The 23,846-nt window shown below is 39.6% G+C and overlaps 1 protein-coding gene across 1 annotated transcript in view; it reads left to right on the plus strand.

The window, feature by feature from the left end:
* Nucleotides 1-477: 477 nt before the first annotated feature.
* Nucleotides 478-23,846, plus strand: part of tmx3b (thioredoxin related transmembrane protein 3b) — a 34,838-nt gene continuing 11,469 nt past the window's right edge. Inside the window, exons 1-13 of the mRNA XM_084939649.1 lie at nucleotides 478-589; nucleotides 855-912; nucleotides 1,594-1,633; nucleotides 4,635-4,758; nucleotides 5,279-5,324; nucleotides 8,088-8,168; nucleotides 8,607-8,706; nucleotides 8,905-8,982; nucleotides 9,267-9,333; nucleotides 14,466-14,564; nucleotides 18,310-18,367; nucleotides 18,571-18,624; nucleotides 22,600-22,656. Coding sequence (XP_084795775.1) covers nucleotides 556-589; nucleotides 855-912; nucleotides 1,594-1,633; nucleotides 4,635-4,758; nucleotides 5,279-5,324; nucleotides 8,088-8,168; nucleotides 8,607-8,706; nucleotides 8,905-8,982; nucleotides 9,267-9,333; nucleotides 14,466-14,564; nucleotides 18,310-18,367; nucleotides 18,571-18,624; nucleotides 22,600-22,656 — 896 coding nt within the window. The 5' untranslated portion in view covers nucleotides 478-555. The remainder of the gene's footprint in view (nucleotides 590-854; nucleotides 913-1,593; nucleotides 1,634-4,634; nucleotides 4,759-5,278; nucleotides 5,325-8,087; nucleotides 8,169-8,606; nucleotides 8,707-8,904; nucleotides 8,983-9,266; nucleotides 9,334-14,465; nucleotides 14,565-18,309; nucleotides 18,368-18,570; nucleotides 18,625-22,599; nucleotides 22,657-23,846) is intronic.

Raw genomic sequence — 23,846 nt, forward strand, 5'->3', positions numbered from 1 at the left:
AAAAAGGGGGAAAACTGTAAAATAAGAAACAGCAACAAACAAACAGAAAGACCAACATCAGTACCTTGTGTTGTTTTCATTAGATAATCTTTCTTATTCTATTTAACTGTGGAAAAAATGTTCTATCAACGGAATGTAAAAATAAAAAACTAAATTGAACATAACACAATAAATATTCATTAATTATTTGTCTTTGTCTTTCAATTTAAAATTAACCACCTCTGTTTATTAGGACGACCTGCATCACAAACCTTGACTTGCAGTTTCATCAGTATAAATACTTATATTTTTGCATTTGTGTACGTTCATAAAGTGGAAATAATAGACAGTAAACATGGCGTAAACGTCGATGAAAATCTTCTGTAAAAAATGTAGTAAGTGGTACAATATAAAAGTGATTAAAATACTATTAAAACAAAATTAAACTACAAAAAAAAAACTAAATGAGGAACCGTTTTGTTTGGTAACCCCTTCAGGAGGCTGCGCAACCCGGCGCATGCGCGGAGGGAGGTCGATTTAGCGGTTGTTTCCTGCTTGCTGTTTCCACTCGAAGCAATGGCAGAAGTAAAAGCTTCCCTGGCTTGTGGAGGTATGTTCAGCTTTTGTATTTCCTGTATGAATAACAGTGGACCACACACGCTATCCCAGCATCAGTTTAAAGGCCCCTTGCAGCTGCCGTTGGTGAAAATGCGGCTCAAACTGAAGCACAGTTAGCCGGAGGGGCGACAGCTTTAGCTGGTGATGCTTCAGTCATGAGGTTTAATGCTGGGGAGGAAAAGAAACCCTAAAGCTGTAAAGCTTCACATTGAGATAAACACCTTGTCTGATTTCAGTGTTTTCTTTTACCGTCACAGTTATAGCGGCTTTCCTGAGTTCAGCGGTGCTTGCATTTGTTGAAGACCTAGATGACACGTAAGTGATGCACTACTATGTTCTTTTCCCCCTTCACTGATTCACCAATTCAGCTTCCTGCTACGGCAACTTCCGAGTTTAGAAATCATGCTCCGTGTGGATGCAAAGTGGCTCACTGCTCCTACTTCCTGTACTTTAGCAATGCTCTAAACCTTGTATGGTAAAAAGTGCCCACATTGCAGTGGTTGCATTAGCAGAAAAAAATACATGGTGGTGATGCTGATTTCCTCTCTTTCTAGTTGCACAGTGCTTTATTTTTTTTAATTGGATGCCTGTGGTGAAAAGTCTCTGTAGATTATCTCTCTTGTGTGTAATAAGCCTGTCTTTGTATTGGAACATTTTTCATGATTTTGCTGATGACAATTTAAACATTAGCTCATCAATGGGCAGAGAGTAGTCTGCACGCCACAGGCTTTAATTGATTTTTTTCAGCCCCCCAGATGTCAGCAGTTTAAATGCGAGAATATGATTCTTACGTTAAGCATGACTTTGGATTGCTGTGGGGACCAAAGAAGACACTTTAAGAGATTTACCCATATGGTATACTCACAGTCTTTTGTGGTATTTCATTTGATTTTATTATTCATTAATGTTAATGTGCTTTATTAGATTGTCAGAACTTGTCATTTCTGTCTAGTCTCAGCTGAATGGTTACAACTATGTTTTTTCTCTTTTCCATAGATTTAAAGACACCAGAGTGAATGACGTCTGGCTGGTTGATGTGAGTTTGACATTATGGACCCACACAAACACACACTCTAATCTGGGTCCATTGAGCTATGGTTTACTTCATATCCAGCACGCCACTGTCTGAATCATCCCTTGCGGAAGCAATGGGAGTCAGGGTGGGATGTCATAAGGGAGGGGGTCGTGCAAACAGTCCGCTGTGATTAGTGAATGAGAAGTCATGCATGCACGGCAAAGCCGGGGGGCTCTGAGAGCTTTAAAGCAGGGTTTGTGTCGACAACCAAAGTAGCAAAAGTTGCTTTTGCTGCGCATTATGGGCTCCATGGTGAATTCTGACATTAGTTTTATTTTTGTGTTGTTTTCTTATACTGATGAAATTGTTATATGTTGCGTAATTTGTGGAAACTAAGCTCCTAAAAAGAAATTCAAACAAACCAGACGATCACTGGAGCAAAAGGCTTTTACGTAAAATTAGTCAACAAGTTCGGCTTAACACTGAATCTGTGTCTTTTACTGCCATACTAACTGTTTTGTAATCCTTTTGGCTTTCGGTGGAGAAAGACCACTGTAACTGTTACCCATGGTCACATGTTAGGTTAGCCATTAAATCAACAATAAAGCACCAATGTGTAAAATTAGTACAGGAAAAATATGGTGTGACCGAAAAAGCCATAAAATTAACTTGCACAAGAGAGCAGATACAAAGCAGTGTTTTAAGTATACAAAGAATCGTAACCAGTTACATAAGACATGTAATAGTCACACATATAATATAATAGACTTGTAATAACATTTCAATAAAGATGATGATTAAAAAACAGACAAAAACCAAACACTAAATGAGACCAGATAAAACAAGCCTTTAATACACTACTTTTTGTTATTCATAAATTCAGACATACTTAACGTCCACTGATGAAGACAATCACGGTGTGTCATACCGGCTTCATAACTGCCTAACTTGTAAAATGCAAAGGTACCTCAAATGGCCCTCTGGTTAAAGTGATGATTAAGAGCATGGGGAATCATACTTTCTCATGCTACTGTCTCACCTCTGTGTGAAGATCTTTCTGTGGTGGTGGAGTAAGACGTGACGTGCAACCTTTAGCGGGTTGTTTTGTTCTTATGAGCATGTCGTCATTTTGTGCATGCCTGTCTGTTAAACCCTACGTTTAGTGCTGCCGGAGTGCTCTGGAATGATGGTCTGGCACTTTTTCCTCCAAGTGAGGAAATGGAACACAGTCTGACTTAAAGTCAGTCATTGCTGAAGTGCATTTCATGCAAAAGATGCAAAAAGGCAAATTAAATGGTCAAAAGCTAACATGACCTAACACTGACAACATAGATGTCACAGTTTTCTCCTTCATTCACGTGAACTCTGTTTCTTCTTACAGTACCTGTGTTTTACTAAATGGCCTTTTATTCTTTTTGTTTGGTAAGCATAGTGTGTCATGTTAGTATTTTATTTTCTCTTGTCCTGTGAAACTTACTTCATTACGTTATGTCTGTGTAGGTTCTCAGTTGTCCAGGTCATGGTAGCTTTAGGAGCTTGACAAAAGAAGTCCAGTGGCCTTCTTTTCAACCTCTTAAGACTTCATTACATTGTTCACATAAACTCAACCTTTCCTCAATCAATTCAATTAAAAGTCCTGTACCTTTGCATATATTTTACTGTGACATATTTCTATAAATGTGCTGAAAATGTTACAACAGCTTTTATTTTGAAGACATATGGGTACATAAGGATTATCTGTGGATATTTCATTAACCCTTGATGTATTATAAATCTAATCAGCAAACAGACAGATATTAAAAAAGAGAGAGAGAGTTTAACATTTAATTATAGTCTCCCTTAGAGGTAGCTAATGTGTCGTCATGGAAAAAAGAAAGTTAGACCTTTGTCAATTCTACATTTTTTATATTGGGACATAATAGAAGTAATGTTCTCCTTACCAAGTCTTAAAATTTGGTAAATACAGCAGCACGTGACATATCACACAGTGTCATTATCAGTAAATCATGAAAATGCAGAAGCAGTTTGTGGAAAAATTAAGTACACCCCAGTGTCTACTGATTTACTAGCTTGTAGAACGACTAGCCATACTTCAGCCTGTTAACTAATGTTAACTTTAAGATCTAAGATGCTAACTGAGGCCCTGTAGAGTCTGAGATGCTCTGGGGTTGTTGCAGTTTTTCTGAGGGTGAACTTGCCGCGATGTCCACTTCTGGCAAGATTAACAATTGTCTTGAATTTTCCATGTTCTCATTGTAGAATGATGCACTTTTAATTATTTGGAAATGGTCATATAGCCTCTCCAACACAGATGGACAGCAGCTTTTGCTTCTCTAAGAACAGTTAGACACTGCATTGCAGATATCGTTCCTTCCTGGCAAACAAGTGTCAGTGCTCCAGACAGGAAAAACTTCTGTTTCTATGGCAGTGCTCACATTTGCTAATGACCAGTGCATTTGATTAGTAAAAGCAGGGTGTGCCTTATTTTTATCACAACTCTGCCTTTGTTTTGCCCCGGTACTAAAGACACTGCATCTGTACTGTTAATGTGACATCATGAAGTTCAGACTTCTGCAATGTAGAAAATATGAAAATATACTAGCGTCCCAAACCCTGATAAATGGGAGGGATGGATCAGGAAGGACAGCCGACATAAAATCTGTGTCAAATCAAATATGCGGATCCATCCTCTGTGGTGAACCGTTGGAAATAAAGGACCAGCTGAAAGCACCTTCTCTTTTCTCTGTTCTTTGAAAACGGGATGACATGAGTACAGTTCTTGAACCACTATTTCAAGCTTAGCTTAAAATTAAACAACTGCAATTGTTCTTCCTTTTTTATCTGCTGTTAATTACCAATAATGCTTTAACTCAGCTGTGTTTGTCCTTTCAACAATGGGGTGAATCTTGACAGCGCAATATTAAGGTCGCTATTAATATAGTTTATGATTATATGAAAGACTTCACAGTAGGTTGTACATGATCTAAAGAATGCTTTCTTTTATTCTTGTGGTCTCTTTCAGTTCTATGCTCCGTGGTGCGGCTATTGTAAAAAACTAGAGCCAATATGGCATGAGGTAGGAGCTGAGCTGAAGAGCTCAGGGTCGCCGGTTCGTGTGGGAAAGATGGATGCTACGGCTTACTCTGGTGAGTAAATCATGTAGCAGTTTAATGTCTTCCCCTGGAGCTTGCGTGCCCCCAGGTGATTACTTTATGTGCTAGAGACAACATTTCTCTGTAATGGACCATGTTGTTCAACATCATGATGCTTTCAATATAAACATTAGAGTATTAATGCCAGTTACTGTGACATTTGTGTGACGTGTAGGGATGTTGGTACAGCAATATTACAAGTGTGTTAGAGTAAAAATTATACTGCTACAAATGCAACAGTTCTGTGTCTTATTAAGCAGCTGCTAACTGCAAGATTAATCTATGGACACGTATTCTCCAGCCACAGGAAAGCGTCTTTCTTTTTGAATCTGTAATGCTTCAGAGAGATATACTTAATTTTTGCAGTGAGATTAAATTAGGAGAGCATTTGAATCCATTAAGAAGATTACAAGAGGGTATTAAAATCTTTCAAAGAGAGAGACGTCTTTCAAGATGTGGAGATTAAGCCTTTCAAAAAAAGCAAGTATGATTTGTATTGTTTTCTGTGTTGCAGGAATGGCATCAGAGTTTGGTGTTCGCGGTTACCCCACAATAAAACTGTAAGTACCACTCTTTAATTTGGTATAGATGCAAGATGAAGTTAAATGATTTGAATATATCCCACACTCATTAAAGACTTTATGGGAAGTAATACCAAGCAGTTTTTTAAAAACAAGTTATTATACTTGAGCACTTAGAAAAAGTCATATGCTATTAAAAGGTTAATTAAATTTGAACACAATATTTAATTATTCCATTAAAGTTGTTTTGCAGGTAACACTGTCTTTGTGACGCTTCAGTAATTTTCCTTTCACTATTTGATCAGAGGAGCATTTTTTTCACCAACATGTAGTAATTTTGGACTGTAATTTATAATGTGGCTGTTGCATTATTTATATTTTATACTCTAGCTATTGCTTTAGCCACCCCACCCCCACTGTAACCTCCTGTATCTACCTGCGTGTATTTTGTGTCATTATCAAGATGCTTTTCCCCTTGTTGCCTTGCCTTTGGAGATGCCCTTAGATAAATTATTCAAGAGGGAATAAGGCGTTGTTGCTTTCTCCTTAAGGCATAACCAAGTAACAAAGTCAGTTCACACATTTTGAAAAAAAATTATATTAGTTTGGCACTTCAGAGTGCTGTTAATTACACATTTCTTGTGGGATGATTGTGCAAAACTCCCTTTAGTCATTAGAATTAGCAATAGCTTCTTGATTTCACTCGTATGCTTTTCTTACAGTATATCTGAGTGTACCTGTGCAACTACAAATGCAGTTGTCCAAATGTTTTAACGCATACTTTCCATTTAATTTATTTCAAGTCATTTCTTAAAATTCAAGTGACATTTTTTTTTATTATAAAATGAATGAATTTAGGTAGACACCAGCTGCTTAACGGCAGGGCTCATGTTGACATGAGATAAATGATCTTCCAACTTAGCAGAGTTCCCTCCATTTATATGAAGCTGAATAATTTCTCAGCACACTAACATAATGGGCTCCCCATTTAGTTTCATCAAGCTCATTTGGGAAAGTGCCACAAGATCACTGCAGGGTTCATAACATTAAACCAAGCAAGTGATGAAACATCCATCGAAGAACACGAGATACCTCCCTTGGTGACAGAAGGAGACTTGATTTAGAGTTCTGTTTCCCCCTGAGTTCATTAAGCGCCGTGGGCTGATGCAACCTTAGCAATCCTTAATGCATTTTGCTTGTTGTAAGAGCTCGACTCGAGCAGTTTTCTCGGCTGGAACTCAATTAGGTAAAGTCATTTGTCTTTTTTTTCCCCTATTGGAGGTGTAATGATTTAGATTAAGTTGACCTTTTGCGGTGAACAGGGTTTTCCTGGTAGGTGCTGTTTCACCAGAACATGCTGTTTGTATGACAGGTTGTTGTTTTTAAGTTCAGATGTTGGTCACAGACTTTTAAGTGAGATAATTTGCTTTTTATTGTTAAAGGCATTCATTTCATATGTAAAGGTATGATGTTAATATAAAACATGGGCAGAGTTTCAAAATTATGATGTAAACGTCTGTAAAAGAAAGGCTTAATATGGCATTAAATTCTAGGTTTTCAATTTGTTTTCTTTTCACATCATATACCACATATATTCAACGTATAACATATGTGACACCTATAACATGAAAGGGAAAAGGTGGATTTATAAAACTGCTTATTGCGATGGTTTCTCAAAAATTGCTAACTCCTGGGAACTTACAATAGCTGTCTCCATAGTTTACAAAATTAGATATAAAAAACAAAAACATCCAGTGATGGGCTGTTCTTGTCAATGACAGAGGTCAGAGGAGAACTGCTAGATTGGTTAAGGCCCCCCCCCAAAAAAAGAAAAGTGACTGCAACTATATTGAGCATGATTGCTTTGCAGATCAGTATCTCAGTATGCGTAACACGCTGAAACTTGATTGGCCAGACCGAACCAGGCTTCACTCCATGTGACTCACTAAAACTGAAGTGTGGAAAAACATGTCTTGGTACGATGACTTTAGATTTCTGCTGTAATGCGCAGATGGTAGGGTCACGATTTGGCATCCAGCTGCCTTGTGTCAACGCTTCAGGCTGGGTTAGTGGTAAAATTGCGTGGGGAATGCTTTTTCCTGGCGCATATTAAGGCCCTTAATACCAACTGAACATCATTTGAATGCCACTGCTGGGCCAAGTATCGTTGCTGACCGTGTGCATCTCTTGATAGCCACTGCCAGCAGGGTAAGGCGCCATTTCACAAAGCACACATGATCTGAAGCCGGTTCCATCGACATGCCAGCGGGTTTTGTATGTTCCATTTGCCTCGGCTCTCGACCAAAACCCCCTTTGGGATGAGGTTGAAAGGGAGAGCTGTACAGCCAGCAATTCTGTAGCATCGTGTACTGGTTTTATATGAACATGGTAAACGATCTGTAAGGAATGTTTCCAATATTATACTGAATCTATGCCACCAATTAATTTAGGATTTTTTAAGTGGGCAAAGGTGGGTCCAACACTACACTAGAAAAGTATACAAAAAAATTGGCACCTGCTATATAAAATGAGGAAGAACCAGTAGAAGAAAAAAAATTTACTCTAAAATGTCAAAAGAGCGGTCCAATCAGAAAATTTAGTTCGACGTACACCTCTTGCATAATATTCTTTTTTTCATACAAATCCTGAATGCATGACTGCCAAGCAGTTAATTCCCGTTTTATTCAGTTTCATATAAATATGCAAGCAGTGTCATTCTGTTGGCACAAAACAGTGAAAGGTGTTGAATGGGTTTTCAATGAAATATTCAGTCTTTCACTATTTTTTTCTTATTATTTTCAGGTTAAAGGGTGATCTTGCCTACAATTACAAGGGACCAAGGACAAAAGATGATATTGTAGAGTTTGCCAACAGGGTGGCAGGGTAAGTTACAGGCTTCAAACAACACTTGGAAATCAACATGAGGAGAAACTGAGAGCCGAGTAGAACTTCCCTTATTTCACAGGAAGACATGCCAAGCTAAATGAAAAGCATCTAAGGCAGCTTATCAACCCAGGCCATATTTGTTTCATAGCTCAATGGATTTCTGCCTCTGATGCTCCACTTTAAACCACTGTATCAAGTGAGCCTGACAGATTTCTCCCCTCCTTGAGGGAAATCAAACTAGATCCGTGACAGAGGGGCTGATCAAAAGCTTGGCTCGGAGACGGGTTGAGGACTGCAGTGGTTTTTTGAACTGCCACTGGGTGGTGCTAGCAGCACAGAAACCAAGATTAGGACATTACACATCACTGTTGTACTCTGTGAGGTTTAAATACTCCTGTCTATGTTTTTTTGTTTGTTTGTTCTTTATTCCATCAGACCAGCCGTCCGAGCCCTTCCCAGCAAGCAGATGTTTGAGCACATGATGAAACGGCACGATGTGCTTTTTGTGTATGTTGGTGGGGATTCTCCTCTCAAAGTAAGCAACATACATCAATACACTTTCATTCTTTTATTCTTTAGCAACCACACAAAAGTCTGTATCATAGGGGCAATGCTATACTGCAGCATTGACATAATATAAGAAAGAATTCATTCCATGCAATACCTTCGAGTGATAATTTACAATCTTTGAATACCGAAAGCCTTTTTTTTTCCTTCTTTTTTGCTATTGCAGGAGAAGTACAACGACGCTGCCTCTGAGCTCATCGTCTATACTTACTTCTTCTCTGCTTCAGAGGAAGCCTTGCCAGAGGTAATGCTTTGAATAGGCGATCATCTTTCGTCTTTAGAAAGTATGAAATTAATTTCACAAAGATACACTCACAAACATGTCATTAATGCACTTGGGAATGACACATACAGTTATATTTTCCTAGTTTGAGATAATGTATTTAGATTCTTTGAGCATGTCTCTTGCCCTGGGATTGCACACGTTACAAGCTCTGATGTTTTTTTTTCCCAGTACAAAGAGTTTTTCACATATTTTATATGATTTATGGATCTTTGTCTAAAGTGGTGTTTTTGTGTTCTCAACAGTCAGTATCTTTGCCAGAGCTTCCTGCTGTCGTAGTCTTTAAAGATGGAGGCTACTTTACCTATGATGGTAAGTATTTTATTTGCTTTAGGCTTTGTCCACTACTGTTGTCTTATTTTTTTTTTCAGTTGGTTTAGTTTAATAGCTTAACTAGAGGGCAGTAGGGTGCCATGCTGTCTCCTGCTCCCACCTGCTATTCCCTCCTCCTTCTCGCCTCTCACATAAACTTTGTAACCAGAGCTGTCTTCATGTAGTTTTCCCGTTCCTGCCGCTGCTCTTTCATCCTCACCACACTGAGTTATGGTGTGCCTGGCCCATCATAAAGCACCCCAGGCTCTGCCCACTATTGTGTGTGTGGTTAGGCCAGTGATGTTGTGGCGGTTTGTCTCTGGGCGGACATACATAGCAGGCCAGGGTGGATGAACTGGCTTGAGTGGGCGTGCGAGACCGCAGATTCGACCAAAGAAGAGCGCAGAGCTGGTAGTGTGTATACAGTCAAAGCCAAGAGGTGAATCGCTGCATCAGCCATCGAGTCGAAGCAGACAAAAAAAAAATCACATTTGCGATGCGTAAAAGCTTTAGAGGATCTGCTTTTTCGGGTCATAATTGAAAGCTTTCAGCGTAGTAACATGAGTTCACCGCATTCCTCCATGATCTCTTGTATTTCTCTGCCGCTTTGGGCCCGAGTTGGCAGGCGGAACCGGAAGCGAAGAGCGTCGAGGCACAGCGACAACACAAACGGACCCCAGTAGTGGCTGTTAGGGAGGTCAGGTGCACGGTGTGTGACCCGGAGAACAAAATCCATCTGCTCCGCGGTCTGCGCGTTTGCATCCATCTGCTCCACCTGACCATTTCGGAAGGCGGGCTTCACACACCAGAATCTCAGCAGAAGAGGCTCGCCACAGTAGATGTTAACCACAAAAACTCCACACTCTGCAGAGTCCTCTAGGACCCTGATACGGAGGATGTGATGAATCTGTAGCATTGCCATGGTGACAGTGTGTTAAACTTGTCAAGGACTGAGGAGAGGAACAGCATGGCAAAATGACATGGTTGTGTCCTTCCTTTCTTTGTCCTTTTCAGTCGTTCGGAAACTGCAGAAGAAAAAAACTTTTATTATTTAGTATAGTAGCACAGAAACTGAGTCATTAAGCATTAGACACTTACCTCAAGTGATAGCAAAAGAGAAATTTAAGAAAGTGGTTTGCCTTGCTTTTTTAAAGACTTATAGCCTTCAGCCTCGGCTTTCTGTCCATCTGCTGTAGTATGCTTCTAGTCTCCCTGAAGGTCTGCTGGCTAAATGTTGGATGAAGGAATAAATGAGTCAACCACACCTCATATGGTTTGCTGTTGCCCTCACTTTGCATGGTGTTCAGTCAGAAAATTTTATATGGCTAAACTTATGAGCCCATTTGCATAGGCACCTGGTGACACTGTTTTATGGCAGGCTGTGACGTTTAGTCAAGCGTGTGAGTATTATACTGTGAAACTGACACGTTCTTTTTTTTGCTGCATTGTTGTTTATCTTCTAGCTTTAGAGGCCGACAGCTACCAAGATATTCTAACGACTTTGATCATGCCCCCCCGCCAACTATTTGCTTTCATATGTATTTTCCGAATACGCAGATTCAAAGTACTCATTAGAAATTCGCTGCACACTTGCTGTTCTTGCTGTGCACTCTTGTTTTTAAAGAACGGGTCCTACTGAGCACAACCACACTGTCCAAACACAAGCTCTCGCTTTGTGTAAAATGATATTTGACATGTTATTGTTTAGCTTTGATTGCTTTAGTTCGCATCACAAACAGCGGCATCCCTTTTGAAGAGCACTGTTAAGATATAGTAGAACACAGAAGCTCATACATATTTAATTATCCAAATCCTCTGTTTCATACAGTTATACAGGTCTGCTCTGCTATTGTGCTTCAAAGGCCAAGTGGTTTTGATCATTGTGTAGCTGCATTGAAAGCTACTGGGCAACATGTAAGAAAGCAGAAAAATATAATTAGCATATATGTCAGCATGCACAGTACGGCATTTGTAACTGTTTCACTTGCCAACAGTCTTCAGACACGTTTTTGGGTCTTTGAGTCCTCCTAATGCTCAGAGCTCCACATAAGGCTTCCTGTTAATCTGACTCAGTGGTTAATGGTTTGGCCTTTCCACTCCTTGTATGGAAACATTCATAATGCTGCCAGCTGTGAGGCCGAATGTGTTTGCATATGTTTATTGGGATCATGTAAATGACAGGATGATTAACAGTTTGTGAATGTGATGACGGAAAAGATCACACTTAAACAGGTGATAACACAATGATGACATTTTGGTACAGCGCACACGGTCAGCCTTCATTTCACTGGTTATTGCAATCTGCAGTGTTGGCAAGGTCAGCGTGAATGACATTGATGGAAAGCCTAATAACTGGTTGTTGTTTTTACTTTGTTTGGACAGAGGAGTGGTGGGTGGGAGATGGGGTGCAAAAAAGGCAGAGATGCTGCATATAAACTGTGACCGTGGATTTTACGATCTTATTTTGGATAATTGTTTTTGGAAAGTGGACAAAAGTATTTAGACATGATTAACATAAGTCAAATGTTTAATTATTGTCAAATTATTTGGTCAAAATGATCAAATTATTGTTCCAGCTGCTGGTGTAATGTTTAATTACTAATTTATTGCTGAGCTATAAGTACATAATGTAGAGTGGAACCCCGACTTACGAAATCAATTCGTTCCCAAGGGTCTTTCGTAAGTCGAAAATTTTCTTAAGTCGAAGCACCCATCGCGCCTTTTGAGTGACCGATAGGCTATAGGCTAATTGCTAACTGCAACAACAATACACCGTTTAAGTGGAAGCGCAAGTACGAAAGCCAAGGGGGTTGTCACATGATCCGGAAGGCATTGTGGGCATTGTAGGCATTCTGGGCTCAGCCAATCAGAGCCTGCGGGTTTCCTTACGCGGGCATTTTGCCGTAACACGGGCAGAAATATTGCCGTTAAGTGCCTACATAACTTGAATTTTTCGTTAAATGGGGTATTCGTAAGTCGGGGTTCCACATTCTGCAGTTGCATGCAAATTACAGTGGAGTAATTAAAGTAGGAATACAGTGAAGTACTTCAGTGAATTTACTTTAGTAGTAAGTCTACTTACTACATGGCTCTTGTCCACTTTTCTATATTTTTGTATTTATGTGGCATTTGTCACCAACAGTGGCTTCTTCTTCACTATAAATAATATAACTAACTATAACCGATATAGCTTTGTTTGATTTGATTGCTCAAGCATTGCCTTACATGAATACGAGCTGCTAGCTACTGACAGCATCATTTTTTTCTTTATCTTTACCCGATCCTATAACTGAGCAATACATAAAATATTTTTATATCACACTCTTTTTATTTGTTGTTGTATTCCTATTTCCTTTTAGCAGTCGAGCCAAAGCATCTTCTTTGTTAAACCTTATGTGTTCTTTTTTATAATAGCAAATTACCCTTGCTTTCTCATCATTACACCAAGCTTTGTGTCACATTTCAACACGTCAGTCTCCTGGATCGTACGCTGTCTGAGTTATCTTTGATGAAGCAGCTTCCTCCCCTCTCTATGCGTTTCCCCCTGTGGTTCTGTTTCTACACTTTTTGCATTGTCTTGGAGGTCTTCTGTGCTATTAACCTTCATCCTTGAAATGTGTCAGAGCTGCCTCCTCCCTCTGCTCCAAACTCTGACACTGGATCATCCTCACTCCACCCACTGTCTGTTTATATTCCCCCTCATCTTTCTCTCTCACCTCCCACTGTGTGAACTCTGGGCTGAAGGGCTCCTGTAGGGCAGTATGGAGATTGTGAGGGTGGCGCCCGGGAAGAAAGCAGCTCTAATTTGTTTCAAGGTGAAGCAGGTTCAGTCGGTGTAGAAGTGGATCAGGCTGTACAACCCCAGTATGGGGCCTCCGAGCTTTCTTTCGCTTCTGGGGTAAAGTTGGGAAGCTGCATGCTGTCTGTAAAGCCAGAACATCTGTGGAAAGAACTCTCTGGAATGTCTGCCCTATCCACTGACTCAGCAGTCTTAACAGCAAGGCTCCGCTCCCTTTGCACAGTAATCACTGAGGAATAGTTTCTAATACTACTGTAAGCTACGACCTTGGGGGGGTTTAAAAGTGTGTTCCAGGTTTTAGCTTGTCATGTTTAGTATTATGCTTCCAGCTCACTTGGAGCCCTGCAGGATGAGAATCATGTTAAAAGTCATCAGTGTTCTTGTAATTACTATGATGGTAGCGAAAGGTCACGGTAACTTATTAACGTGTCATAATAAGGTCCCGGCTACATTTGACATCAATTATGAGCGTCCTGTAGCCTCTCAGCTGGAGAAAACGGTGTTGTTTAAGCAGCTTCGTTACACCCTATTTATACCCTCCAGGGTCTCTGCTTCCTGTTTGCGTGTTACCTCCAGATGTTAGAGGAGCAACAACATGTGGCTCGCATTCAGGAAGTAATTTTTTATTTTTCTGTCTTTGTTTATTTTTTTTATTTATATGGTGCATTTGATAGGATTTTTTTTTCTTCTCTTGTTGCATCTGTTGAATTATACATTTGCTCCAGATTTGTTAAAAATAAATGTATGGTTGCAGAATCATTTACAAACCAAATGTGATGTTTTTCTTTCCTTAGCTGTGAAAATTAGGTCAGGTTAGCCAGCATTTTGGGGGAAAAGGCATCAATTGTGAATGAAAATTACAATATTTTTCTCTTAATGTTCTTGACAGCCATCTATTTGATAAATAGTAATTAATCTGGAAATGTGACTGTGAACAGTCAAGGCTAAAGAAACTGTTATTTGATTTATGACTTGGCCATCTGTTGCGTTTGATTGTTTACATCTCCATCGATTGCCAATCTGTTCGCTCTGAGTCATAGATCATTGTGCTGCTTCAGATCTTGAATACCCTGCCTGACTGTTAAGCCAGAGGCAGCTGGCTGTCAAAACAGTTTCTGGTCATTATTTATCTGACCTATGTCTATGACTCCTCAGCTTCTGTCTTGCTCTTTGTTCCCCAAGAATGCATACAGGTGGCAAACGCTGATCTTCTTACATTCCAGCCATCAATACACCCTTCTGCTTTCCCTTTTTATTATAGGCAGTCTGTGGGCTGAATGTTGATGAGCTCTGTGCTTCTGTTTCTGAAAGATTTTACCTGTCTGTGTTGCAGAGTACGAGGACAGTAGCTTATCATTGTGGGTGAACAAGGAGCGCTTCCAAGGATACCTTCAGATTGATGGCTTTACGTTGTATGAGCTGGGGGAAACAGGTAGCGTTTGCTCTTTTTCAATATATAACGTATTTATTCCCGAATTTCATTTTCCTTTGCACATTGTTTTTACTTTCCTAGTTAGGGTTTATAATAGAATACTGTCCAAAAGGCTTGAGCCACCCCTAATTTCTTTAGATTTTGCTAAGAAAATGAGAAATAGATGCAGTGATCTATTGAAACCTGTGAAGATAATGAAAATACAGTTAAAAGTCCCTGCCAAGTTAACTGTCATATGTAGACCCTTGAGTTAGGTGCCCTTTTTATGCCTGAATTATTTATATGTTAGGGCTTTGAGCTTAACAAACAAAATCATTCCTCTGAATAATGGTCAGGTACAAGAACTGGACTGTACATGAGGAAAAAAACACCAAGTGTCAAAAAAAGAAACTGAAAGAGTTTCAGAAAACCTGAAGAACTATTGCATGAGAGGACTTTAAAACTGATTTGGAGAAAGTCTGGCTCCTTAGAAGCAAAGTTTACAAAAATGATAGGTGGCTCAAGACTTTTGCACAGTACTGTAATATCCTGCTTCAAAATGTATGGAATCGTGAGTTTCTGGGTCTAGTTTCATTTGTTTTTTTGGTTAGTAGATTAATTGCTGAAATTTCACTGAGAAATAGAAGAATGAACAGAAAACCTCAAAATATTCAGTTTCCTTTCATGGAAAACAAGACATGCAGCCAATGATCACCTTTAAAAACCCAGCACTGGGACATTTTATGTCTTTGCTTTATTATCAGAATAGATGCAGATCAATTTTCTGCAGAATGACTGTTTTTTAAAGGGCTGTATTTTGTTAATTGTGAGCCTAAGATGTGGGACTTTTAATGTGTTTTTTTATGTGTGTGTCCTTTTTAATCTTTATGACTGTGGAACCAAAGTGATTACAGATTGAATACCAGCTTATATCATTTGAAGTGCATCAGCACTTTATACGTGGCTTTGCTCAGACTGCCTGCCTCATTTTATTACATTGTAAAACCCCTTAATATTTTAGCATCTCTAAACATGTCTTCCACTTAACAACTTTATATTTAAGAATCAAACAACATAGAGCTGCTGTTTTTAAAAAATCCAGTAAAAATATTCAGGGCTAAGGTAGCAAAGAGTATCCCTTCCCTCCAGATATAGCCCATGTTCTGCTTGTTTAAATGTACATACACTTCTCCTCTAAAAGGAAATTTAAGCTCAAGAGTGAAATACAAACTGCCTCTTAAATGGCAGTAAATTGATGGTCTGTGCAGAGAAAGCTGTGCTTTCTAATATTAGATACAGTGTTTTCCTCCTTTATGCTGATGTTGCTGAGATCAGTGATGCTCAACAGTTGAATGTTGCTTAAATGTGTTACTGTGTGCAGTTTTAGTTTCTGGCCCATCCATATAGCAGACTTTCCAGTTAGTTTTAACAGTTCTGCATATAACACGGTCTCCATAGCATCTTAATTGGATAAACACTGTGACTGATTAAAGGCTACATTGTTAAGTTTGATGTGTATCTGTGAATTTGCCAGCCTTGTCTTTGAAGCCTTTTCAACAAAGCATCAGATTTCACGCCCTTGGGCTCAGCGGAGCTGTAGGAGTGACATTTCATGCTGTAAAATCCCTGCTCCAACACATCGTAAGTCACACTGACACAGAACTTGGTACCCGCGACAGTCCCAGTGTGACCAAACCATTGAAAAGTTTGAAACTGTAATTTATGGGCTAAGATTTAGAGCACATGAGACCTATATTGGTAGCATACTGAAAGCAAAAAAACATGCAACAAATGGATTTTGAAATTAAAAGGCAGCAGTTTGGATTTCTTTGCGGTGTAAAGAAACATTGAAGGTTTTTCTTTGGGGATAGAAGATAAATAGTAAGCAAGCGCTTTCATAGCGCGGTTAATTTGCAAATTTTCTAATTTAACCCATTAGAATCCAACTTGCTTCACACGTTATTGGATTGAGGCAGTGAACTAGTGAATAAACAACTTCTGCAGGTCAAACATGAATAGAAACCTGATAGAAATGTAATAGGACATTTTAGAATATGTGAATTCTTTTTTTTAAAGCTATTATTACAAAATCTTGGAATTTAAAGGACTTGAGCAGTAAGGGATTCAGAAATGCTGTCTACATATAAGCCATGAAAAATATATTTTCTATGCTTTGATCTTTTTGCTTGGAGATTGTTTAAAAGATATAATAACAACCCTATGATCACAGAGCTTGGAAGTATTGGATGTCGAAGCTGTAGAAAATAACACCAGTGGTTCTTCATTTCATCTGTGGGTCAAAAATTGCAACTAAATTCACAGAACGAGGGGCTTTGATGCCAGAGGGTAGCAGGCTGAGAAACATCAGTGGTTTCAAAAAGTGGTTGAATAAATAACGACACAGTGCAAACACGGTAAATATAATGTTCGATGGGTGTGCCGGTTGTAAGTTTTCACTAATAAGTTTATTAATATTAGATCTATTTAATGCATTCTGGATCAATTATGAGTAGGTCACAAGCTCAGCTTTTTTAAGTTGCCAGGTTGTGAAAAACCCACCTTTCACATAGAATTAGTCTTTTTAGCTCTTTAATTAACCCCACAGACCCTTTCGGATAATCTGATGTTTGACATCCGATCCTCTGGAAAGAGCCGCAAGGCTTCTAAACCAAAAGTCAATTTATTAACTGTTTTCCTTTTAAATCTGCAGACTTGATATTTATGTGAAGAAATCCCTCATTAATCACTTGAATGCACTCACTTTTATAATTGCACTTACTACACCTTGTTATCACCTTCATAGAAAATAAGAAGCCTATGATGGTTATCAGCATATGTAACTAGTGAAATTGCCACATGTAGAGGATTGAAAAACAAAGCGGTTTGAACACTGCTGCACTTGAGTGGCTTTATTTGCCATAGTAAATTATTATTAAATTGGCTACATTGTTAAAAATACTGCATAAATGTCTGAATAATACTCGCATGGTAGTGCAATTTTATTGTAAAACTTAATTTGTCCTTTTCCAACTTGAGTTGTGCAGAATCCATCTAATCTTCCTGGAAATACACAGATGAATGACGCTGCTGTGCTCATGCTCAAACACAGCACAGAGTTAATTATACACATTTCCACAGGTTGTATTCCCATGAAGAATAAAAACACCAACTGAACCATTAATTAACATTTTTTCCTCTCTGATTTTCTGTTTTCACCAGCAGTTACAGAAAATCTGCAATCAAAGTTATTTAGATATACAGTATAATTTCACTGAATATACATGTTAAATATTATTCCTTCTCCTGATGCAAAGCTGGCCACTTTCTTTATATAACCTCATTCTTGGCATCTAATCAACATGAGTGACCACCAGGGGGCAGGCTGGCACTCTCACCCAAGCAGCAAGGGACGTGTAGCATCAAAGCATATCAGGCCGAGTAACAAACCTTTAAAGTTGTGTAACAGTTTTTTGTTGTGCTTTTTAAGCAGATCTATTTGTTGTGGGTTTGGGTTTTGAATGGCACTGAAATAGCTCTCCCACCACAAAGTGACCACTTGTTTCCTATTCAGCCGAGCAGAAAGCCTAAGCTAGCTTAATGTTTGAGTGATGAATGAGCAAAGTGCTCGCCGTGTCCCTTCCTTTTCTTCTTCCCCTATTGAGAGGTGATAGATCTCCTCCGGAACCTCTTACCCTCCCACCATTGTCTTTTCACTGTCCTTTTTGTGTGTCTGACTGTGATTTGTAATCCTTGTCTGCCACCTCAGGCAAACTGGTGGCAATTGCAATCATCGATGAGAAGGACCCCACAGAGGAGAGTGGCAGGTACAAAAGAACACTGAAATTAAAAAGCATGACTCTTATAAATTACTCCCACTCTCACCACAATAATTGAGCTTAAGTGCATGGCTTTCAAATACAGATAAGACCATTATTGTTTGCATCTGCCCACAAATTGCAGCCAACCGCTAAAAAAAGGTTAGACTCCAACTCGTGTGGTATTTCTCTGTCTTCTAATTTGCTTTTAGATTAAAGACCTTGATGCAGAGGGTGGCAAAGGAATACCGGGAACACTTTAACAGGTAAGGCACGGGTAAATGATGAGGTCAAAGACAGAGATCCAATTTATACATTTATTCTAGGATGGTGCGCTCGCTGGGGAACGCTGCCTGTCTACTCACAAGCAAGTTATACCTTTGTCAGGGCACGTCTGTTTTTGTTGAGGTTCAGTAAGAATGTAATTATGCAAAATGTCAGATTCCAAATATAGGTGTTCTTTTCAGCTGTCACTCAGAAACACAACTCGGCTTGTATTAATGCATAATTTTCTGTTTTCTCTGGCTCCAATTGTGCGATAACAACTGGAGATGGGGTATTTATGTTACGCGCTGCGCTGCTCGACCTGTTCTTTTACAGGAGAGGAGCCAGCATAACAAGGCAAATGAAAGGATAAAAAAACACTTGAATGCATAATTTCACACTGCCACTATTGTTATTTTTGCTCAAATGCGCTATAGTCGGCAGGTCATCCTTCCCCTACAGCACCCAGGTGGAAGCAAACGGGGGCTTTTGCTGAAGTGGCTTCAGGTAAAATGAGGTCAAAGGTTGCTGTTCTTTATGTGACCCTCATTTCTGATCACTGTCAGCAGGGAGTCAGTCACCAGGTGGATTACCACAAAAGATTCATTTAAAAAAAAAAAAAAAGTCCATCACATTTGCATAATGATGCAGTGCTTTAGTTCCTCGCTGTGTCCTGTCATTGACCGCGTTGCTTCATCAGATACATTTCTGCTTTTGAATGAAGAGGTGTGTCTCAAACCGTAATGATAAAAGTGCTTCTGACTCTGCAGGCATGCCCATTAAGACTGATTGAATTACACAGATGCCTATCATCTGTTATACTACTGTCTGCCACACTACTCAGCGCTGTTTTTGAAGGCTTCAGAGTCTGAGATCCCTACTGAGATCAGAGCTGCCTGCGGCGTTCAGACATACCTAAACGGTACTTGTAATTACAAGCTGCCGAGTGTTGCCCCTGTTAGTGGGTGGAGCCAGCATACAAAGTCAACAGAGCATAGGGGGTGACTGACATTTGAATGAGTTGATGCCGTTTGATGTAGTATTAGCTCACCTTCAGTTTGTAGCATTTGCAGAAATGTTGGTGTGGGGCAGTGGAGGACTCGTGCCCACGTTTGTGTGGCGGAGTTTGATTTTTGTCACTTTGATGGGCGTGTAGGCTGGGTTGTCACTCTACACCAGTCATTGTGTATGCCTTTATATTTTACAGCACTCATGACAAGATGACAAGCAATGTCACAAAGTCTGCCTCAACTGGAGATTTTTATCCAAAAACGACTCTGTGCGCTCCTTTTTTTTTTTTTTTAAAGGAAACTTTTGCAACATTTCAGGAAACCCTGCTGTTAAAAATAATGTGAAAGTAACCAACTCTGAAAAGTGTCACACTTTTGACTTTTTTTTTTTTTTTTTTTTTTTTTTTTTTACTTTTTTTTTCACTCATTGTTTTTGTCCATGGCCAATGACTCTGCTAATCTTATTCACTCTCCCTTTTCTGATCGAGCTCTTTTTCAAAACTGTCACAAACCACAGCGACGTAGCACAAGTTATTTACTAGAAAGCGCAGAGCAGAATTTAGCTGCAGAAGAAACTAAAACGGAAGTAAGCATTGATCTTTAATTCACTAGGAGAGCAGAAACACATCCAGGTTAGTACTTATGAATAGTTGGTGTAAATAGGCAAAAGTAAATTAATGCAAGTATTATGAATTTTAAAAAAAAAGGTCTTCAAAAAAGACCATAGTAAACAGCAGTTCATCCTACCTCTTAAACCCTCATCTGAACTGAGAATGTAATGACAGATGAACACATTTACTCATACACATTTAGTATAATCACATAATAAGAATGTATTAAAAGTGACCCTGTTATGCTCATTTGGAGCCTGTATTTTTATTATTTCATTCTACTAGAGTTGATTTGTGTGGCTTCTTTCAGCTGCTCCCTTATTCTTAAGGGGTCGCCACAGCGGGCAGCACTGCATGTTTGATTTGGCACATTTTTATGCGGGATGTCCTTCCTGACACAACCTCCAAGGGATTTGTGTCTCTCTTCTCAATCGAAATGGGGTCTTTTGCTTGTTAGGCGAACTATTCTGTTCAATAAGTAGGAATCAATTGGAAGAAATGAACATGATTTTATTGAGATACAGAATTCAGTCAGACTGTTTGGCAATTAGACTATGATAGGAATGAAGTCTAGAAGCTGGTGGTGGTGAAGATGAAGATGGTGCAGGGTAAGGTGGAGATGGGGAGGAGGTGGGTTGTACAAAAGGCAGAAAGACATAAAAGCACAAAGATTTAAAGTACGCAAAATGCAGGCAAGAAGATGATTGGACAGCCTCGATGATGTCAGCATTAAGTTTGACAGCGTGAGAAAGTGGAAGTGATGTAAAGGAATAGACTAGCAGCCGAGTACCCGGGAAAGCAGGCGGCTGAGTGATTACAGATCTTCCTTCTTGAACTTGCACATACTCTTCATGGTGACAGTTGAAAATAATCCTTGTTGACCTTGCACTGGGTGTTGGTGCAGCACCTCAGTTCATCCACTCTCTGCAACAAGCTGTTTGAGCTCCCTTCCCCCTTTCCTTTAAAGCCAGCTGTCTTCTGATTGGCTGCTCAAACAAGCAGAACGCTTTGAAGGTGGGTGGAGCTTCTGATCCAGAATGAATTCACTGTTGTTTGTTTTGTTTTTTAACACCGACTGCTTGTCCCATCTTTTAATTTCAGCCCACAGAAACATTTTGTTTTTAAAGCATTTCTAAGAACTGTGTGCCATGAGATGACGGGGCCACAAGATTATTTTATGATTACTCATTATCTAGCATAAAAACACCCTCTGGGATTTGGCTTTTTTTGGTTGTGCTCTGACTTTTGAAAATACTCAGTGAGAACTGCAGATAAAGTTAATATAGACAACCAGGATTTTAAAAAAAGTTTATTAGAAAACCTTGCCACAAAGGGAATATTTTATAAAAACGCAAACAGTTTGGACACACTTACCTTCAGTTTGTTCTACTCTCACATATACAAGGTTCTCGGTAGGTTACTCACTATTTTGGTCAGTCTGCTCCATGATTCCTCCAGCCAGGAGAGTCAGTGGAAAGATATACATACATGGTGAAGAGACTTGTAAATGTTTAATTTATCGGATCTGAAAAGTACTAATAATAGCAAAGTAAAACTGGAATAGAATTTAATTTAATATTTTCTGTGCCTCAGTCTCGTATCTCAGTGGTTGTTTTGCCAGTCTTTGAGATCTGGATCATTTCCAACAGTGCCTGATCTGTGTCTTATAGCATTGAAGTTATAAGCTGACTTTTTGATGAGCTTTATTCCCAGTCAGGCCCACTATTGTCAGCAAGATTATCAGTAACCCAGACTGATTTTTATATTGCATCCAGTGGCTATATTATACAGTTCAGTTTCTTCATAATCATGTCAAGCACAAGCAGTATTGTTTAGCACCCAGGGGACCAATGCCCTAGATGTTGCTGTGATTCAGACTGAATATAATATATATCTAGAGGCCTCCACAATCAGTCATTCAGAGAAAGTTCCTAGTTTTCCTGGACTTGTGCAACCCCCTTTCCTAGTCTGCCCACAATACACTTTGCTCAGACATTGTGCAGCACAATGAGATACAAATTGAATTCCTCCTCCTACCTTATCGTTTAGATAAATCACCTGAGTCTTTTCTGTGCTAGAAAAGATGAGGAGAAACAGGAGATGGCACAGAATGGAGCTTTGGGGATATTCCCCCCCCCCCCTCTGTTAAAGCGTTCTCCAGTTTCCAATAGCAAGAACATGTAATTTCATTCACCAAGTTTTCATAGCTGTATACTATTGTGCGTTGAAGTTTGTGTCCCAGTTTGTGCTAGTGTCATGCAGTCCACTGAGACAGGAAAAAGAGTTCATTTCACTCAGCTTTTTTTGGATGCAATGTTTCGCTTTCTCATGCCACTGATTTCTCTTGCATCTCCAGAGACTTCCAGTTTGGCCACATGGACGGGAATGACTACATTAACAGCCTCATTATGGGGTAAGTGTCTCACATTCAGCCTCCCTCTCTCTTCTCGTGTCATCCTCCTCGTTCTCAGCCTCATGTTACCTTCTGTCAGCTACTTATCCAGGTCTGCACTGACTTGTAATGCCAGCCTCTGCCATTAAAGATGCTCTCTTGTGGAGAAGTCAATTACACAGACTGTCATTTCTTTTTTAGTGCTCTTGGAAACTTTAAATCCCCCTTTCCCCCCTCTTCATCCAGCATACACCCAGGAAAAGCACAAAGGTCCACAAGCTCATGTAAATCTGGTTGTGAAAGGGCAGCCTATTGAGATGAATATGTGAGGAGTTTAGGGATAGCGGGCTGTGCGTGGATTAAATCTATAGCGGTCGTGTATTTTTCTAATAGCTTGCCAAAGAGCAACGCTAATGATGCAGTTAGACCCTTTGCTGCAGCAGCTTTGTGCCCAGGCTGAGGCTGGCTGTTAGGGTGTCATGCTTAGGGAGGCCTTGAAACTGACATCCCTTCCTTTTAATTAGGCAGAACCCCACTACGACCAGCATGGCCGTCGCAGTCGGCATGTCTGTTTTGTGTCTACTAACGTACAGCATCTAATTATGTGTGTCTGTATAATTTTGTGTGAGAATCTGCATGCGTGAAACGACCGCGGCAGGATGTTATTTTAATTTGAGCATGTTATTGTTTGTATGAGCAAGATTATAGCAGACATGGTGTCCCAAGCCCTGTGTAATTTAGTCAGTGTGTCACTGAGTACAGTAGAAGTTCTGGCTTGAAATATAACTACATTGAACCAGCAGGCTTCTGGTGCACAGTCGAAAATAGGCGGTGTTTATATTTAAGGATAAAAGAGGTGATTAGCCTTCCTAATTTTGTATGAGCACATACAATATGTATTTTTCCTGGGTTTTAGGGGACTGAATTTAGCTGCTGTAGCGCAGGATTAATTGCCCTCCTTTGAGGAATAAAATCCTGGCCTGTCAATGTCCACTAATCCTTTCCCTTAGGAGGGCCATGGAAATAAATCTGATGGCTTTTTATTCCTCTTTCTGTCATCACAGCGATTACTGTGTTCTGGCAGCAGTCTGTCTGGCGTAAGGCTGCTTCTGCTTTCACCAGAGGCACACAAACACACTCAGGAATACACACATACCAGATGAGAACCACTCAAAGTCTGAGGTCGTCTTTGTTTCTGTTTAAATGTAGGA

The sequence above is a fragment of the Perissodus microlepis genome, chromosome 9, assembly GCF_051167445.1.
Source record: "Perissodus microlepis isolate ML-2025 ecotype Zambia chromosome 9, ASM5116744v1, whole genome shotgun sequence".
In the NCBI taxonomy this organism is placed as follows: domain Eukaryota; kingdom Metazoa; phylum Chordata; class Actinopteri; order Cichliformes; family Cichlidae; genus Perissodus; species Perissodus microlepis.